The sequence below is a fragment of the Entelurus aequoreus genome, linkage group LG24, assembly GCF_033978785.1.
Source record: "Entelurus aequoreus isolate RoL-2023_Sb linkage group LG24, RoL_Eaeq_v1.1, whole genome shotgun sequence".
Lineage (NCBI taxonomy): Eukaryota > Metazoa > Chordata > Actinopteri > Syngnathiformes > Syngnathidae > Entelurus > Entelurus aequoreus.
The window spans coordinates 23552211-23573173 of NC_084754.1; the positions used below are offsets into that span (position 1 = coordinate 23552211).

General features: G+C 39.4%; 1 protein-coding gene across 1 annotated transcript; it reads right to left on the reverse strand.

Moving 5' to 3' along the window:
* Positions 1-1083: 1083 nt before the first annotated feature.
* map1lc3b (microtubule-associated protein 1 light chain 3 beta) lies at positions 1084-19901 on the reverse strand. The gene is made up of 4 exons (XM_062035223.1): positions 19639-19901; positions 10456-10511; positions 2629-2735; positions 1084-2554 (listed from the first exon to the last, which is right to left on the reverse strand). Exons 1-4 carry the CDS (start codon positions 19676-19678, stop codon positions 2377-2379), a joined length of 381 nt encoding a protein of 126 aa, XP_061891207.1. The 5' UTR covers positions 19679-19901; the 3' UTR covers positions 1084-2376.
* Between the last annotated feature and the right edge of the window lie 1062 nt (positions 19902-20963).

A 20963-nucleotide genomic window follows, 5' to 3' on the forward strand; every position in this document is an offset into this window, starting at 1 on the left:
CGTTTACATAACGTTCACTTGTTACCTGGGATGGTGTGTTGCTAAACGCATCTATACTACATTACCCAGAAGGCTTAGCGCTGTATTCAGGAACCTGACAGTAGCTCTAAACCAGGGGTCCCCGAACTTCAGGCCGGATACGGACCCCCAGCGTCCAAAATCCGGCCCGCGGGAAGTCCCAAGTTAAAAAAAAATAAAAAGGTTTTATTTTTTATTTCCATCCATCCATTTTCTACCGCTTATTCCCTTCGGGGTCGCGGGGGCGCTGGACCCTATCTCAGCTACAATCGGGCGGAAGGCGGGGTACACCCTGGACAAGTCGCCACCTCATCGCAGGGCTAACACAGATAGTTTATTTTAATTTTACTTTATTTCTCCTTACTAGTCCATTTTCTACCGTCTCCTAGCCACTCAGACAAATCATATTGTCTAAAAATGCATTTGACCATCGATAACGTGACATGCAGCAAGTGCGCTCTTTAAGTCAATTAGTGCGCGAGGAATATATATGTATGAATACATATATATATATATATATATACACACACATATATACACATATATATATATATATACACACACACACACATATATATATATTTAAATATATATATATAGCGCGGCCCCCAGCCAAATTGTTTACCCCAATGCAGCCCCGGAGTCAAAAAGTTTGGGGACCCCTGCTCTAAACTATTCGGGAAGACGATTATGTCGTGTTAATAAACAGTTGATATATTTTTACATTTTGTTCTTGCTCAGTCTACACAAGAAACACGTTTGCACATTTTAATTGGACAAAATTGTGATTCGCGGGGATTGCCGTGATTGAGAAATCCTGGAAGGACTACTTTACTTTATATCTTCTGAAAGGACAACATGCAACAACAAAATTGAAACTTGTTACAACTTTTAAGAGTAGTCAGTGTACAGTTTAACAGTATGAATGTACTGTCCTCTCAATGTAAGTTTAACTGTGTATATAAATACAAGTTGTACACTACTATCCATGTTGTATCTTTTATTTTAAAGTGGACAATTGCACTCTTACATGTGTGGAAGTGTAGAAACACAAATGGACAGAAAAAAGAAAAAAAATGTTGTACCTTTTATTGTTAACAAAATACCAACATAATTACTACATGGCTATTGCTCAGCGTGAACGTGAGGGGCTGGAAGACAACGCAAACAGCAACACACAGTGGCTTGGACTTGTCCAATGTATCATTGACGGTGTTGCACAATCAGATGAAAAAACAAAGTTAAATAAAACAATCTAAATGATAGAATGCTACAATAAAGGCAGCCGCAACTCGCTCTGTGCAACATAAAAAAGAAACACACACACACACACACACAGGATGTGCAGCAACAGTGAAGTTTCCTACTGACCGCAGCAGCACCCGGAATTCAACCCTGCGGGCCAAAGTCAGCACAGTGACACAGTCAGCACACATAAATGTTTTCATATAATCCCTCTTCTTTCCTCGCCTAAAGAAACTAAATCATACTAAGCAGACTGTCTCTAGTACAACAACTTCAACATACATGTCTTAAAAATACTTTAAAAAACTAAAAGGATTGGTCGGATCACAAATCCTAACCATTCAAAAAGTGAATGTGTTGACTTTTTGGAGCCTTGAGTGACCATATTTGGACCTGAGGGTGGACGACGACACACATGTTGCTATTTTTGACAGTAAATATTGGTAACACACAATACTTCTATAGTGTTGTGTTCTATACAATCACACATCTAATCCACTTTAAGGCACACCTGCATCGGCCTACAAGCTACCACCACTTTTTATGTCAACGTGAACGTAAACATTAGATGTGCTTGAATCTTTTCTTTATGCGTATTTATGCACACACTTTGCTTTGTTTACCAACAAGTGGAAGTATAGAAAAGGTGGTGGAGCAGCGCCACGTTGATGACCACACAGTCTGCTGCCATGGCAACAGACGAGAAGATGGAAGTTGGAAACTAATGTCACACAAACACCAGCAGAACCCTTAAAAGAAAAACCACAACCTGTGAGAAGGAGCTCTACTTTGTCTTTAAGCAGTAAGACCATGTCCACATCAACATTAACACAAACTATCTCCATCCACACAAGTGCAGTTTCAAAAAACGCACAACTGTGATGGCATCTCTTTTGGATCTCTACACTTTGTCCAGCGCTTGGAAAAACAAAAGTATGCATGTGGTGTGGACAAGAGGCCTAAACACAGATAAGTATCCGTGTTGGTGTGGACATGACCTTAGTCGGTGGCGACAAGACGAGGTTATTACGAGGGAAAGAACACCTAGAGGAGCTAAAAACTAAAATTGTCCAATTGCTGGCCGGGGATTAGGAAGAGGAACAGGAAGTTTGATCACTGGAGGGAAGAAGCGGCACCAAAGGTCTCCTGGGAGGCGTACACCATGTAGAGGAAGCCATCTTGGTCCCGCTCTCGCTCGTAAACCTCCAATATGGCGGACGACACGGACACCATGCTGTGGCCGTTGACCAGCAGGAAGAAAGCCTGGTTGGAATTGAGCTGGAGGCGCCTCCTAGTGGTCAGGAGTGGACACGGTGAGAGACAGACCACATGACTTGTGTGTGAGCGTGGACCAGAGCAGGTTACCGGATGATCTTGATCAGTTCGCTCATGTTGACGTGATCTGGCACTAAGAACTTGGTCTTGTCCAGGAGGGGAAGTTGTTTCTCTCCTTTGTAGCGTTCAATGATCACCTGCAGGACACAAGACGTGCACAACCATGACGTCAACAAGTAGGGATGATGTTTGATAAGAAATTATCGAGTTCGAGCCTATTATCGAATCCTCTTATCGAACCGATTCCAGATAGATTATTGTATATGGAAAAAAACACAATATTTGGTTTAACAAATCACTTCACATTCTCTACTGCTCGCTACTATAGTATTACCATATCTGAGTTATTGTGCAGAAATGTGGGGAAATAACTACAAATGTGCGCTACATTCGTTAACCGTGTTACAATAAAGATCAATTAGACTGATACATAATAGAGAACATACAGACACTTTATTTATTGAGTCAAAAATATTAAAGTTCGATGATTTGGTGAAATTGCAAACAGCTAAAATGATGTGGAATTAAATGCTGGAATGGATGAAGTAAAGAAGTGAAACATTGTACTGATATGATCCACTTTAAGAGGTTGTTCAAATGAATAGTGCTTACAAAGTACAAAGAAGAAGAATTATGAGAAATACTTTCAACCTTATTGAAAATAAGATATTCTTCATCTCAGTATATTAATAATGACTGAATTGATTAATTACATATTACAAAACTCTTGTATATACTAATTCACAGATATTTTATTATAAAAAGGTCAGTAAATGATGTATATATTTGTCGGATCATGTTTTGTTTAGTTATGTTCTGGTAGTTTTGGACTTCCTTAGTTGTTTTGTGCACTTCGGGGGTTTGTTTTAGTCACCATGGTTACTTATGATTTTCACCTGCCTTGTACAAGCACCTGTTGCTCATCAGAGACTCTATTTAAGCCTGCCTCGTCGTGGCTTCATTGTTTGCAACGTTAGCATTCTGGTTTTGGAGCGCATGATTCCTGTGCTAAAGTTACCTTAGCTTCTAGTATTCCTGTGCTAAGGAAGTTTTTGCTTTAGCTTCTCGTGCGAACGGCACGCTTTCCTTTTGTTTCGTTCCTGTCTGTTGTAATGTGTATGATTTATGAGAAATAAATAATCTCCTACCTGCACGCTTTCATCCGGAGCCGTCAGTTTTGCGTCCCGGGAGAACTAACCGCAGCACGCTGCACCCAACCGTGACAAATGACTGAGCTACGTGGCGTCATTTCTTGTGATGTCCTACAGGGCATTTCTTGTTGGGACGGGATTCGTTCCCAGGGATTCGAATAAAGAACCAACTCTTTTTCTTTACCATAGTGGTCTCAATAATGGGGACCGGTTCTCAAAAAGGGATTAGAGTCCGAGGACTCGGTTCTTTTTTTATTGAACAACCGGGAAAATCGGTTTCGAGCATCATCCCTATCAACAATTTGTCTTGCCAAATGCATAGCTCCTCCTTTTTTTTTGCAAAGATTGCAAAGTGGCACTTTTATTTTATTTATTATTGAACTTGATGCAAGTTATTTGATTTATTATTGAACTTGATGCAAGTTATAACACTGTTATTTGATTTATTATTGAACTTGGTGCAAGTTATAACACTTTTATTTGATTTATTATTGAACTTGATGCAAGTTATAACACTTTTTTTGATTTATTATTGAACTTGATGCAAGTTATAACACTGTTATTTGATTTATTATTGAACTTGGTGCAAGTTATAACACTTTTATTTGATTTATTATTGAACTTGATGCAAGTTATAACACTTTTTTTGATTTATTATTGAACTTGATGCAAGTTATAACACTGTTATTTGATTTATTATTGAACTTGGTGCAAGTTATAACACTTTTATTTGATTTATTATTGAACTTGATGCAAGTTATAACACTTTTTTTGATTTATTATTGAACTTGATGCAAGTTATAACACTTTTGTTTTATTTATTATTGAACTTGGTGCAAGTTATTTTATTTATTATTGAACTTGATGCAAGTTATACCACAGCTGCACAATTATATTATTTATTATTGAACTTGATGTTATTTTATGTTATTGAGTTTGAATGTATACAACTTGATGTTCAATAAATTTGAAAATGTTAAGCTTGGCATTAGCGTTCTGTTGGGGCGATGGGGGCAGGTGGGGCTTGAAAACTCCCCCTTGTCCAAAGTGGGGGATGACAAAAAAAGTTTGAGAACCACTGATTTAGTGGTACAGGTCTGTAAATATGCACGGTACATGGAGTATCATTGTTAATGATCATGTGTAATGTTACACTGGCCAAAAATATTAAATATACCTGTTAAATAGATTGTTTGTAATTAATAATTAGGTCTACTACACTACTGTGTTGTAATGTTGGTCATTAAGGGGGTGCTTGGAGAGCCAATAGTGTTTCCTGAGGTGGCACTTGGAGAAAAAAACCACTGCTCTATTCCACAATGTCAAATCTTATTTTGTGGGAATTCACCCAAAATGGGTAAACGTGTGAATACTTGAAAAGTATCACAATAACACAACACTAGTGTTGTCCCGATACCAGTATTTTGGTACCGGTACCAACATTATTTTGATAATTTTCGGTACTTTTCGATACTTTTCTAAATAAAGGGGACCACACAATTTTCTATACTTGGCTTTATTTTAACAAAAATTTTAGGGTACATTAAACATATGTTTGTTATTGCAAGTTTGTCCTTAAATAAAATAGTGAACATACAAGACAACTTGCCTTTTATTAGTAAGTAAACAAACAAAGGCTCCTAATTTAGTCTGCTGACATATGCAGTAACATATTGTGTCATTTATCATTCTATTATTTCTTCAACATTATTAAGGACAAGTGGTAGAAAATGAATTATTCATCTACTTGTTCGTTTACTGTTAATATCTGCTTACTTTCTCTTTTTAACATGTTCTGTCTACACTTCTGTTAAAATGTAATAATCACTTATTCTTCTGTTGTTTGATAGTTTTGGATGATAGCACAAATTTTAAGTATCAATCCGATACCAAGTAAATACAGAATGATACATTGGTCATATTCAAAGTCCTCATGTGTCCAGGGACATATTTCCTGAGTGGTACTTTTCAGAGGCGGTATAGTACCGAATATGATTCATTAGTATCGCGGTACTATACTAATACCAGTATACCGTACAACCCTACACAGCACACGTGTACGACGTGATGAGACTAAATCGTAACTCAAACCATAGCCTGCGTCTTTCATTGTCATTTCATCCTTTAAAATGTGTGAAATAAAGGCTACTCAGTGGCCTAGTGGTTAGAGTGTCCGCCCTGAGATCGGTAGGTTGTGAGTTCAAACCCCGGCCGAGTCATACCAAAGACTATAAAAATGGGACCCATTACCTCCCTGCTTGGCACTCAGCATCAAGGGTTGGAATTGGGGGTTAAATCACCAAAAATGATTCCCGGGCGCGGCACCGCTGCTGCCCACTGCTCCCCTCACCTCCCAGGGGGTGATCAAGGGGATGGGTCAAATGCAGAGGACAAATTTCACCACACCTAGTGTGTGTGTGACAATCATTGGTACTTTAACTTTAACTTTAACTAATAAAGCATATTACAGCAGGGGGTTCAAACTTTTCCACTAAGGGCCACATACTGAAAAATCAAAGGATGCAGGGGCCATTTTGATATTAACAGATTTTTTTCAAGAAAAATAAAACAGCCTGCATGTCAGCTTATTAGTGTCAACGTTTTAAGTTTTTCTCGTTACATTACATCGGTTTGCGTTTTTATTCCACTTTCTATGTTTTTGTTTTTCTAAGTAATAGTAAGGCTGGGCAATATGTCTGAAAACTGTATCCCGATATACAGATAAGTGTTGTATATTGGTCGTTATCAATAATTATTGATCTCTTTTATGATCTATAGAAATTATGGACAAGGAAAAAAAAAATATTAAGGTTGCCTCCAATGTTCCCTCTAATTGTTCATGTGTGTGAGCAAACACAAAAACTCCCTGAGCATTCAGTGGAGCACCTGTGAGCAACATCACATGTGGCAATACCAGCAGCACACCTGTCTCAAACCAATCTTTTATTATAACACTCAAATGACAGGAGTCATTTTCATGAGATTATTTTCTAATATTAATAATTTGGCCCACTTTCAATGAAAATAAAATAAATCTTGTTTTTCATAAGCTATGGATTAGTATTGTACTGTACAGTATGTCTGGGTGGGGGTCCTGCTTTGGAAATGTTTTGTACCCCTTTCAGAGACCACATTTAGTTCCCCTTAAACATCCTCATGTTGCACAATGAAACGTAAGCATAGGATAAAGCGTGCATTCCTGTAACTTTCTCTAGTAACAGCATTTCATGATTAATATCAATAAATTAACATTAATAAAAAATGACAGTACAATAAGCACATGTATGACTGAGGAGTCATAGTGTAACTTTGTGTGGTGTTTGAGTTGTCCGACTTTTTGTGTGGCCATAAACGCACCAGTGGCTTAGTGCTATGCGTTGGTGACAGATGACAAGTTGGTTTTGGCCAGAAAATTAAAAAATGTTCGAGATAGAAGTTTTTTTACTCGTGTTTTGGTGTGGTTATGGCCGAATATAAACAGTTTTGCTCAATAAAGTGATCGATATAATTCCTGTCCTCGAAGCATCTCGATAGACATTACAATAATTGAACGGTGTTCAATTGAACGGTGTTGACGAACACCATTAGGGCCGCTTGTTGTCACTGTCACTCAGAGTTGCATTGCAAAATTATACAGAATAAATTATGTGTTTAAAATTCAGAGGACACAGAAGACGCTTGAGCAGTGCGCAATTGCGCAGGTGCGCACCTTAGAGGGAACGTTGGTTGCCTCTACACCAAGGCTATGTCTACACCAGTGATTTTCAACCAGTGTGCCACGGCACACTGGTGTGCCGTGAAAGATCGTCAGGTGTGCCGTGGGAAATTATTTAATATCTCCTAATTAACCATTGTCGGGTGTCTGTGCTATAATAAAGTGCGGCAGATAATGTAATACTCTTCTATTTCAGTAGGTGGCAGCAGAGGGCGATAAATACCTGTAAAGACAATCGAGTTAGCGCTGCGCGACACGTGACAGTGACAGTTTGGGATCGCAGCAAAAGGAGGCGAGCAAGTGACAGTGATGGAGAAGTTTTTGAGAAGGGAAAAGGCAAATGCCGAACAGGGTCCTGGACAAAATTCTGACCCAGATGAAGGCCCGAGTATGAGTGGTCGACAAAATAAAAAAGACAAGACGGTGAGCTCGAGGCAATACAGCGAAAGCTATCTTTCATTTGGATTTACTTTCACCGGGGATGCGACAGCACCGACTCCGCAGTGCTTGGTGTGTGGTGAGAAGCTATCTAATAGCGCCATGGTGCCAAGCAAGCTTAAACGCCATCTCCAAACGAAACACCCTTCCGTTCAAAACAAGCCGATGGACTATTTTGTACGCTTACGTACAAACAATGAGAAACAGGCAACTTTTCTGAGAAAAACCACAAAGGTAAACGAGAGAGCCCTCAAAGCTAGCTACCTTGTTGCTGAACTCGTAGCTAAATCAAAAAAGTCCCACACTGTGGCAGAAACATTAATACTGCGAGCTTGTAAAGCCATTGTAAATTAGATGCTCAGGCCCAAGTTTCACACTAGGCGAGTATAAATACATTTAGAAACTCTATTATTAACTCTATGTATTATATACTTTGTTAGTGTCATTTTGTGTCATTTTGGTTGGTGGTGTGCCCCAGGATTTTGTAAATGTAAAAAGTGTGCCGTGGCTCAAAAAAGGTTGAAAATCTCTGGTCTACACTAAGCCGGATAACCGGATTAAACTGATAATGATTTAGCCTGAGCCCTGTTTCAGCCACACTAAACTATCATTTAAGGTCCCCCTCCTCTGACAATTTTTTACACGGGTGTATTTCTTGAATCTCCGGCTTTTAGCTTTGTATGGACTCATTGACCGTTCACAAACTGAGTTTGCAGAGGAAGTGAAGTCACAAAGACCGCACCCACACAGGAAGTGACGTCAGAAAGAATGCGCCACAGCCAGCTTCATAATAAAGTGATTTCGTAACTCGGAGCTAACCACTGGAAATATGGAGGTGAGTCATCCAGACATGCCCGTGTTTCTCCTTGTATATGTACAGGCGCTTGTGGAAATCACACATGAATACCTTAAGAGAAAGCGATTGTAGCTATTTGGGATACAACACTTCTCAGACGGCAAGAGAACTTTCCAATGTCCAGGTCAGCTGTGATTCTACTTAGCGAAAAACTTTGTCCATTTGTCGAAGGAGAGACAACGAGAACGTGGGCTCCCGTGGATGTGATAAAAAAGGTAGCGTGTGCTTTGTATTACCTGGCGTCGAGGGAAGACTACGGAAAACATTGAATGCATTTGGACTGGCAAAGCAGACTGTATCAGTTATTGTCCGCCATGTATGTCGCGGACTCAACGTCTAGGTCCAGGGTATATAAAGTCACCAAAAACGATTGATTGTTGTAAAATGTTCTTTGTCACATTGTGTACTTATCACGTGTCCAATAAAGATTTGATTAATTTATGATGGCTCAGGTGTGATTCACTACAATAGGGCCCCACAGCACGCTGGATTCCAGTTAATTGAAATACCACAACACTGGATATTGGTCAGATAAGTTAAATTTAAGAACTTGCACACAAAGCAACACTGGAGGTGACTATGACGTGCGCATTTTCGCGCATGCGTATTGGGTCGCGTTGCGCCGGCTGACGGAGGGGGGTGGGGGTCTTAGACGATCATTGTGTGTGTGTGTGTGGACAATGATAATGTCAGTTGGGATTTACCCTGGATAACCTTAGCCGGCTTAGTGTAAACAGGGGCCTAACACGACCAAGGCTATAAAAGGTATAACCCACCTATAACCTTATACCTGTCCACACACAATGCCATCGTTTAAGCTTTGGTTTAAGACGGCTCACCCTTGCAAGGCAACCTAGTAGGCATGCGCATATATTACGACATAGTCACCTCTGACCTGGAAGTGGATTCTTACCCGGCATATAAACATTGATGCCGTTAGATTGTAGTGAATCACACCTGAGCCATCATAAATGAATCAAATCTTTGATGGACTTGAGAAAGTAAACAATGTGACAAAGAACATTTTACAACAATCAATCTAGGGATCGAGATATCTGGTCAGGACACTCCTCATTCTTTTGCCTTCACCTTCATTGTCCATTCTAGCAATCCTGCCTGTGCTTGGACACGACTTGATCAATCGGGGTCTGGGCGTGCCAAGCCAGGCACATCTTCAATCATTTTCAAGTTGATTGCGATGTAAAAAAGAAATGTACTTGGATTAGAGCGTGCAAGCCTTTTAATACATCAGAACGTCTACTTGGGTCCAATGTTTTCTGGATTTCCACTTAAATCTATTTTTAGTAGGAAAGCCACGCAACTGTTACATAAGGCCCGAGGCCCTTAATTTGGTCTGGTGTATGTCGATGTTTCCTGCACTTTCAAATGGAGGGCTTTTGTTTGTTGTATCAAACAGTATAATATGCTTTGTCTTAGTCAAAGTTGTCCTATACACTGATGCTTCTACTGGTAATATATACTTTGTTAGAAGCAACAAACTAGACAAGTACTCAACTGGAATTGTTGTACAATGTACAGTAATTGTTGTATTGACAGATACACTACTGCATTTTACACCTTGTGCTGCTCTTGCTCACTCATGTTGGTCATGTGACTGCATGCACAGTATGATAACATGTCCACTTTGTGTCTATGTGTTAATTTGTCACTGCTGGAAAGGACACAGGAATACTCACAGGTATCTTGTTAGGGTGCTGCTCCCGGATCAGCCGGACATCTTCTACTCTCTGATCTATGAGGATACAAACAAGCAGACATTTACCTAGTGCAGATCCAAATTCCAAATAAGCAGACAAAGAAATGCGGAAAGTAATGCTGGATATAGTCTAAGTGGTTTCCAACTGGCCTTATTCTCGGACCAACATTCACCTGTGGAGCCTCTCAAACTAAATCTGGGATAGACTCTAGCTCACACGAAATAACAACAACAAACAGTATAGACCATTGATGGAGGCATGTCCTTTTGGACTAGCTGTCCATGACACACCAAGATGGGTCTTCAACCCACTTTTGAGTCTTGACCCACTAGGTGAGATTGATCTAGGGCGACATGTACATGATCATACAATTATTATGTGGCACTGTTTTCAACTTTCCATCAGTAATACAAGCAGTCCTGAAGCGTGTTTATTGTGCAAAGCTGGAAAGCCAGTTAACATCTAAATGTCCTCAAGTAAGCACACATGGTTGGTCTTTTCTTTTATCAAGTCATTTACAAAAGGTAAACATGATAATTGATAAGATACTAGGAGCTGGCAGCTACACAACAGTTAAGCACACAAGCTAGACACACGTAATAAGTGTCCTTAATTGAACAAATATTGCAGTCTAAAACATCACATTTGTCAATATAAACAAGTATCAAATTATTAAAATTGCATACGACTAACAAACTAAGTTTCCAAGGTAGAACATATTAGAAAGTATCCAGTAACAGACGTGTCCGCATCATTCAACGACATCATGAGCTCAACTGATTTAATTATTGTGACCACTAGGATTCACCTAAAACAATGACCACTCCACTACATTTATTTTAAAGACAGCCACATAAGTCCACTCCAGGCAGTTACTAGGGCTGCACGATTTTAAAAAATAACTTAATTGCAATTTTTATCTCTTAAATTGCGATGCGATTTTTTTACATTTTTTGCATAAAAATGTATAAAACTACGAAAACAAGTGAAGGAAGACATGTTACTTTTAGACTGTCAGTCATCATATTCTGGACTCAAGGTGCCACACATAAGAATAACATTTAATTATTTATTTAAAAACTATTTGGCTTCATACAGACAGTCTAAACTGAAGAAATAATCATAACATTCTATACAATGTAATCATAATATATAGTAAAAATGCAAGTAACCCTTTAAAAGGATATAAATGTTTATTTCTCATTACTGTAGAATTTTTTACTATTATGTAATGTAATTGGATAACTTTGTTATCTTAAATAAAAAACAAACAAAAAAAAAAAGAACTTTCAATTATATAAGCAAAAATTAAACCTTAAATATAGAACATCTTAAAGTGCATTTTATTTTCCAGTTGGAAAAACTAGGTCGGATAGTCTTTTTGTTTATTTCAATCCCGTGTTTACGGCATTCTCGCGCATTAGTCCGTGTCGATTGGCTCATAATGCCCATTTGATTTGAAGCTCAAATATTTCCACAACATAACATTTGGTTTTGTAATTATTTTTTTCCTCCTATTTTTTGTTACTTTGCGGCACTTTTTACTGGCGACTTGTCGTGAGTAGGGAGGCTATTCTTCCTGCGAGTGTAAGCGAGCGGTCTCAAAACAAGATTGTGAATGGCTGAAAAGAGGGCTCACTGCGTTCAGTTAATTCTATTGTTAAATAAATGCACTCAGGTTCTAAGAGCGATGCAGAGTGAGATCTCTTTCTCCCTGTTTGAAGCGAGAGATGAAGAAACAAAAGGCTCACAATTCTGATTGGTCAACATGGCTGTCACTCAGTATGTGTCCATGAACTAAATTAGTCCGATTTCTCAAATAGTTTGAATCTAAATAAGCTTCCTACAACCCATGGAAACCCCTTAATCCGATTGTGTTTGGTTTTTGAAAAGTCGGACTAACACACCTGGATTAGGCGATTGGAAACCGGATCTCTCGAGGGGGAGTGTATGCGGCTAGAGAGGATCCTTCGTATCGCGCATGCGCCCTTCTCGACGCGCGGGATATAGCCCGGAAGCAAATACCATTCAATAAATACATAGCAACGATTGCAATGAAGAGGAGACTGTTTATTTGCTTCACAAATTAAAAGAACAGAACATTTCGAAGTGCATTGTTTATTTGCTTCACAAATTGAAAGAACAGAACATTTCGAAGTGCATCGATGGTAGAAAAAAAGAAGCTGAGATTTATTTAAGGTAGCTAAAGAAGGGTTAATTCGGATTCCCGAACCAAATACGAATGAGATGAAAGGTAATGAAGCAGGTATATTAAAAGGCGAATAATAAAGCGGACACAAACCTCTTCACGCTGCATTTGTGCACTTTAAACTGATTAACTTTCCACAAAACTGGCAAGATGGAACCAACACACATAAGTTAAAGGCCTACTGAAACCCACTACTACCGACCACGCAGTCTGATAGTTTATATATCAATGATGAAATCTTAACATTATAACACATGCCAATACGGCCGGGTTAACTTATAAAGTGACATTTTAAATTTGCCGCTAAACTTCCGGTTTGAAACGCCTCTGAGGATGACGTATGCGCGTGACGTAGCCCGGGGAACAGAGGTATGCCTTCCCCATTGAATACAATACAAAAAAGCTCTGTTTTCATTTCATAATTCCACAGTATTCTGGACATCTGTGTTCGTGAATCTGTTGCAATTATGTTCATTGCATTATGGAGAAAGAAGCTGAGCAAGCAAAGAAGAAAGTTGTCGGTGCGAAACGGACGTTTTTTTCGAACGAAGTCAGCAACAACAGTACACAGCCGGCGCGTCTTTGTTTACATTCCCGAAAGATGCAGTCAAGATGGAAGAACTCGGATAACAGAGACTCTCACCAGGAGGACTTTTGACTTCGATACACAGACGCCTGTAGAGAACTGGGACAACACAGACTCTTACCAGGATTACTTTGATTTGGATGACAAAGACGCAGACGTGCTACCGTGAGTATGCAGCTTTGGCTTCTAAACATTTGATCGCTTGACCGTATGTGCGCAACTTTTTTTTTGCGTATGTACGTAACTTTTTTAAAATATATAAGCTTTATGAACCTTGGGTTAGGTGAACGGTCTTTTGGGCTGAGTGATTGTGTGTGTTGATCAGGTGTTTGAATTGTATTGGCGTGTTCTATGGAGCTAGGAGCTAGCATAGGAGCTAGGAGTTTGCATAACAAAGACGTAGGTGTTTTTATGCAGGATTAATTTGTGTCATATTAAATATAAGCCTGGTTGTGTTGTGGCTAATAGAGTAAATATATGTCTTGTGTTTATTTACTGTTTTAGTCATTCCCAGCTGAATACCAGGTACCGTGAGTATGCAGCCTTGGCTGCTAAACATTTGATAGCTTGACCGTATGTGCGCGTCACGTACGTAACTTTTTAAAAATATATAAGCTTTATGAACATTGGGTTAGGTGAACTGTCTTTTGGGCTGAGTGATTGTGTGTGTTGATCAGGTGTTTGAATTGTATTGGCGTGTTCTATGGAGCTAGGAGCTAGCAGAGGAGCTAGGAGCTAGCATAACAAACACGTAGGTGTTTTTATGCAGGATTAATTTGTGGCATATTAAATATAAGCCTGGTTGTGTTGTGGCTAATAGAGTATATATATGTCTTGTGTTTATATACTGTTGTAGTCATTCCCAGCTGAATATCAGGTACCGTGAGTATGCAGCCTTGGCTGCTAAACATTTCATAGCTTGACCGTATGTGCGCGTCACGTACGTAACTTTTTAAAAATATATAAGCTTTATGAACATTGGGTTAGGTGAACTGTCTTTTGGGCTGAGTGATTGTGTGTGTTGATCAGGTGTTTGAATTGTATTGGCGTGTTCTATGGAGCTAGGAGCTAGCAGAGGAGCTAGGAGCTAGCATAACAAACACGTAGGTGTTTTTATGCAGGATTAATTTGTGGCATATTAAATATAAGCCTGGTTGTGTTGTGGCTAATAGAGTATATATATGTCTTGTGTTTATTTACTGTTGTAGTCATTCCCAGCTGAATATCAGGTCACCCCCGGCTCTCACAGCATCTTCCCTATCTGAATAGCTTCAACTCCCCACTAGTCCTTCACTTGCACTTTACTCATCCACAAATCTTTCATCCTCGCTCAAATTAATGGGGAAATTGTCGCTTTCTCGGTCCGAATCTCTCTCACTTCATGCGGCCATCATTGTAAACAATAGGGAACTTTGCGTATATGTTCAATCGACTACGTCACGCTACTTCCGGTAGGGGCAAGCCTTTTCTTTATCAGATACCAAAAGTTGCGATCTTTATCGTCGTTGTTCTATACTAAATCCTTTCAGCAAAAATATGGCAATATCTCGAAATGATCAAGTATGACACATAGAATAGATCTGCTATCCCCGTTTAAATTTAAAAAATTCATTTCAGTAGGCCTTTAACTTCATGATCTGTTGTTCAACAAGGATCAAAAACATGGGTTAATAATGCACCTTTCTTATGACACAAAGCAAAAAGTCTTGCTTGTCAAAGTTGTCCCATCAGGTGAAGGTCTGACAGCAATCGTATCTATAACGACTGCATTGTCGCAGGCATGACCGTCGCAAAGCCCATTTTGATGCATATTTTTTGTCAATGTAGAGTGGGAATGTGTTCAAATTTGCATTCAGATGTACATTAAGTCCTCTTAAAGTGTGTTTAAAGGCAGCAAGGCAGTGTTGTTGAGCTTTGGAAATGACAACGCACAACCGTGACGTCATCAGGGGAGTACAAGTCTCCGTTTGTGCCGTGTACACGCATACTCTGAGCGGAGAGTTTTGAAACTGTACACCTTGGCCAGCGTTTGCAAAAGTCTGCGTTTTTAAGGACAAACATTTGCGTTTTTGCGTGTGGACAAGAGGCCTAAACACAGATATAAGTATGCGTTTATTAAGCATCCGTGTTTGTGTGGACATGACCTAAGAGTGGGTTTAACTTGATCTCAATAGGTCCTAAAATAAACAACATCTCAGGCTTTCTGCACATTGAACCCGCTACATCAACAACACCATTGTTTGGTAGTCTGATAACAAATTCACAAGGATGTCACAAACACCTGAAAATCAACTTGACATAGTGAACTGGGTGAAGTTCACTCACTCTTAAACATCACGTTTAAATTCCTGCCATGTGATTTACAGGCATTCACTCTTTGTGACAAACATTTTAAATCTAATATTTGTGTTTATCTTTCTGTTGAGATGTGGGACAATGTCCTTTGATAACAACCTAAATAGGTTAAGTCCACTGTGGAAGGGAAGCTCAGTGGGTGATGTTTGTCTCTCATGACATGACTTAGCGGCCCACAGCCTGAGTCATCACGTTTCAGTGGCTAGGAACAGACAGACAAAAGGGAAGCCAAGAGTTGTTCAATAGTCAATATACCAGTGTGCAGCTTTTTAAACATCCCAAAATGCTTTTCTTTTTGAGGAAGTTAGATTTTGTGTTTTGTTGTTTGTTTTCATTGCTGCTTTTAAACTGTTTTCTTTGAAACATAAACAATGTTCATTGTTTTCTTTTAGCACTTGGCCTTTCCTTTATTTTACATGGACATTTTATTAGTCATTTAAAATGTTGTAACAGCGGAATGAGCAGCACAGTTACAGTATAAATACATACTAATGAAGTCATTGTTGTTGTTCGTAAGCACATGCCTAAAATAACTCAAACTGCATGTAAAAGTCGATGGAACAATTTGAGCGATTAAATATGTGTACACTTTATTATCCGATTAGTCGACTCATCTTCAAGATAATCTTTGACTAACTGACTATCAAAATAATGGTCAGTTGCAGCCCTACCCACCATATATTTATTTTCACTGTTGGTTAGTAAGTATGCCAGAGTCAGAAGTTTTGGTTTGAAATCTGTCATGTGCATCTCCTGCACACGTACGTACGCCATGTGAATGGCTGAGGAACAGTGTAGCGTGTACCCTGCCTCTTGCACAAATTCAGCTGGGATAGGCTTCAGCTTACCTGTGACCCTAATGAGATTAGTTTCCTTAATTGCCAAGTATCCAAAATGATAGGTCTTTCGTACTCTCACGTAGCTCTTCACTTTGCTTGTTATATATTCATTAGGTTGCCTGATTTATTACTAAGAAACATTTGCAACCAATTTATTTTTCGTCATTAATTCTTGGTGGCAAAACCCTCCATCCATCCATTTACTACCGCTTGTCCCTTTCGGGGTCGTGGGGGCCTATGAAGATAATCTTTATTTCCAAGTTGTAGTTGTCATTCTTTTTTTTTAACTAGTTCTAAAAATAAAACAAAGTACCTCTGTTGGTTGCAGCAAAGTAATTCACAGTTAATCAACAATCACAATCAATCAACCACTCCAGTGGTTCGCAAACTTTTTTCACCAAGTACCACCTCAAGGAAAACTTGGCTATCCAAGTATTACCATAATGACCAAGATTAAAATACAATAGAGTTGTAGGCCTACGTATTCATTAAAAACAATGTATAGGTGCTATTTAACAAGTATATTTACTATTTTAGTCACTATGCCATTTCATAAAACATGAACAGTAACATGTGTTTGAATATAAGAAAATAAAGCACTGCCCTTTAATCAACTGATTATTTGCCGTACCACTAGATAGAGCCTCTGTAACACGAGTGGTACAAGTGCTACAGTCTTGAGAGTCACTGAACTAATCAATAGCAAGCAATTGTTTGAAATTGTAACTGTTGATTGGCCCCTCCCCTACCTGGTATGCATGTTTGTTTGTTTGGGTGAAGCTTTTATGATGTCATTTTAGACAATTTGAATTTGTTTATGATTTGTAGGTAGATACGATATACCATGGAACATATTACTTAACATATTAAAGTTAAAGTTAAAGTACCACTTAGAGTCACACACACACTAGATGTGGTGAAATTATCCTCTGTGTTTGACCCATCCACTTGTTCCACCCCCTGGGAGGTGAGGGGAGCAGTGAGCAGCAGCGGTGGCCGCGCTCAGGAATCATTTTGGTGATTTAACCCCCAATTCCAACCCTTAATGCTGAGTGCCAAGCAGGGAGGTAATGGGTCCCATTTTTATAGTCTTTGGTATGACTCGGCCAGGGTTTGAACTCACGACCTAGCGATCGCAGGGTAGACACTCTAACCACAAGGCCACCGAGCAGACACTATCCATTTCAGACACTAGATCATGTTGGAATTTGTTGTTGTAATGTAATCTCATCTCATGATGTGTCGCATGCATTTACACCCTTTAAAATAAATAAAAATATCAATATTCTACACTGTACACATTCACTGGTTAATTTTGCAGGGGGGTTCTATAGATAACGAAACTTAGGATGAGTTGGCATGTAGTTATGCAGATGGTAAGAGGGTTTTTAAGCACTTAGCACAGTGATCCCTCAACGTAAGAGTGTTTTGAAATAAGAGCTGTCTCTCGGCTAATTGCTATGTTTTAAATTAGAATACATTTGATTTACAAGCATCCCTGCCATTAGTTGGCATAGCAAATGTCACAATGAACACTGTAAGATCTGACTAAAACATCTTGTTTAGTCACTAGAATTACCTTTATATCTAAGGATCAACATCATAGGTGCCAATTCCTGGGATTTGAAGGCAACTTTAAATCTTTAAAATAATTTTTGAAAAATCAATCTTGTTGTAGTTAATTTTGTGGGGAGTTTGGTCCGTTTTACAAAATAATAAAGCCACAAATCATATGGAATATTAACTTCGCTGAACGTCTGTATATATTTTTTTTAATACACACACACACACCGAGCACCCACTGGCAGAAATGTAGATCGGTGCCTATGATCGACATAACTTTGTTTTCCAACAATAGAGAGGAAGACGATGGCTGGATACATGGATAAATTCATTTCAACCAGAAACGTTGTACAAGTGTTTTAAGCTAAGAGCTCTGTCATAGAACCAAGTAAGTTAAAGTTAAAGTACCAATGATTGTCTCACACACACTAGGTGAGGTGAAATTTGTCCTCTGCATTTGACCCATCCCCTTGATCACCTCCTGGGAGGTGAGGGGAGCAGTGGGCAGCAGTAGGCAGCAGCGGTGCCGTGCCCGGGAATCATTTTTGGTGATTTAACCCCCAATTCCAACCCTTGATGCGGAGTGCCAAGCCGGGAGGTAATGGGTCCCATTTTTATAGTCTTTGGTAGTAAGCCCGTAAATTGAGGTACTACTGAGGAGCTACCAGTGTTCTGTTAGTATAAGCTGGGGATAGTGATAGCATTTTAATAGACAAGGTCCACCAGGTGGTACACGGACCGCCACCAGTGTAGGAGACATCCTTCAACAAGGGATATCATGTTTCTGAGAAGACGCTAGCAATAGTCATAAATGAGTAATAAACAGGGTTCACTAGGTGGTAGACAGAACTATAACACTGTAATATAGTGTGTGCATCACTCAAAATATCAACAATACCTTTCTATAGTGTTTTATTGTCGTTATGGTCATGATCAACAGATTAAAAGGCGAAAAACTAACCATTCAATGACCTTGGAAAAATATTGTTATCTGCTATACTGACCCTGTATGTACTTTGTATTAAATGGATACAAAAATGTAGCATCGCCCACTTCTAACCACCAACAGTTGAACAGACATGTTGGAACACGTGACCTCATGTTGTAATTGCTGACCAATAACGTGACGTTCAACCGGAAGTCGATTTTCCTAGCATTATAATACAATTATGGAAAGGCAAGTGGACATACAAACAATTCAGTCTTTCGAGAACTGTCATATTGACATGTTAATACAAAACAGAAATATGATGATGTATTCTTATTTTAGTCAGGCACTTCTTGCTCCTCCTCAAAATGTCCCATCCCCCAATCCTGCAGCTCCACTAAACCCAAATAAACACAGGAATTCAACAATGAGTCCTCGGTCTGAATCTAAATCATGCAAATGTCTGTAAATAGGTCGTACATGTAAATAAATGTCTGTAAATAGGTCGTACAGGTAAAAAAAAAAAGTGACGAGACAACTAACCCTCTATCAGTTTTAAGTTATGTTTGACGCAGTTTTAACTAGTCAACAAATGAACATAAACGCTCATTCGTTTCCGGTAGGGCGACAAACACACAAAACACACACATTAATTGAAATGGTGTTTCATAAAAACACCTACCGAATGTTCTCCTTTGTTTGAAGGACTTCTCTGAAGGCATACTGCGTCAAAGTCGTCGCCCAGTCGACAACGGAGGTAATGGCGGTGTGGGCAAACAAAAAGGGCAGCAGTTGACGAGACTGTCGGTGGACCAACGACGTCGAGCTGTGTTGTAATGGCGGCGAGGAGCCTTCACGTTACACGATGCCGTTTGATGTGCTGCTTTCCTGCCTCTGTGTTTTTATCATGACGACCTCCTGGCAAGCAAAACAAACGTGTCAGCTGACCGATGACGTCACGCACCTCCCTCACTGTGATGTCCTGCATCTCTGGTTCAAGGATTACTCCACATGGAGCAACAACATAACATGGAGTATGAACGTGTTTATTTAAGTTAAAGTACCAATCATAGTCACACACACACTAGGTGTGGTGAAATGTGTCCTCTGCATTTGACCCATCCCCTTGTTCACCCCCTGGGAGGTGAGGGGAGCAGTGAGCAGCAGCGGTGGCCACGCTCGGGAATAATTTTTGGTGATTTAACCCTCAACTCCAACCCTTGATGCTGAGCGCCAAGCAGGGAGGTAATGGGTCCCATTTTTATAGTCTTTGGTATAGGGCTGGGCGATATATCGTGGGTTTGTCTCTGTGCAACATAGAAAATGACTATATCGTGATATTCGAGTGTATGTTCTCACACAGTTTCTTTTAGCTGCGGGCATTACACTACAGCAGTGGTTCTTATCCTTGTTGGAGGTACCGAACCCCAGCAGTTTCATATGCGCTTTCACCGAACCCTTCTTTAGTGAAAAATAAAATAAAACATTTTTTTCAAATTCAAGACAAAGTTATATGTTTTTGGTAACACTTTAGTATGGGGAACATATTCTAAGTAACAAAGACTTAATTTAGAGTTATTTGGTTAGGGTTAGGGTCAGGGTTAGGGTTATAATCAGGTCATGCCGAATAAAGCATTAATAAGTACTTAATAATGACTAGTTAAGAGCCAATATGTTACTAATTTGCATGTTAATAAGCAACTAATTAATGGTGAATATGTTCCCCATACTAAAGTGTTACCATGTTTTTTTTACTGGTGCATAAAATGAACCGTGCATGAACATCACCTTGTACAAAGCACAAAACCAACACAGTGCATAAACTCACAACAAATTACACACCTGCAAATCAGTCAGCTGTTGCCGTATCCGTAATACGCTGATAAGGAGAAGTTTGTATTTACACGATGAGTCGGGTGTGTTTTGACCTTCGCCGAACCCCTGAGGCCGACTCACCGAACCCCTAGGGTTTGATCGAACCCAGGTTAAGAACCACTGCACTACAGG

Coding starts and splice junctions, on each gene's coding strand:
- map1lc3b (XM_062035223.1), bottom strand. CDS start 19,678: ATGCCTTCAGAGAAGTCCTTCAAACAAAGGAGAACATTCG. Junction 10,512..19,638: donor CAAACAAAGGAGAACATTCG/GTAGGTGTTTTT, acceptor GTATCCTCATAG/ATCAGAGAGTAGAAGATGTC. Junction 2,736..10,455: donor AGCACCCTAACAAGATACCT/GTGAGTATTCCT, acceptor TGTGTCCTGCAG/GTGATCATTGAACGCTACAA.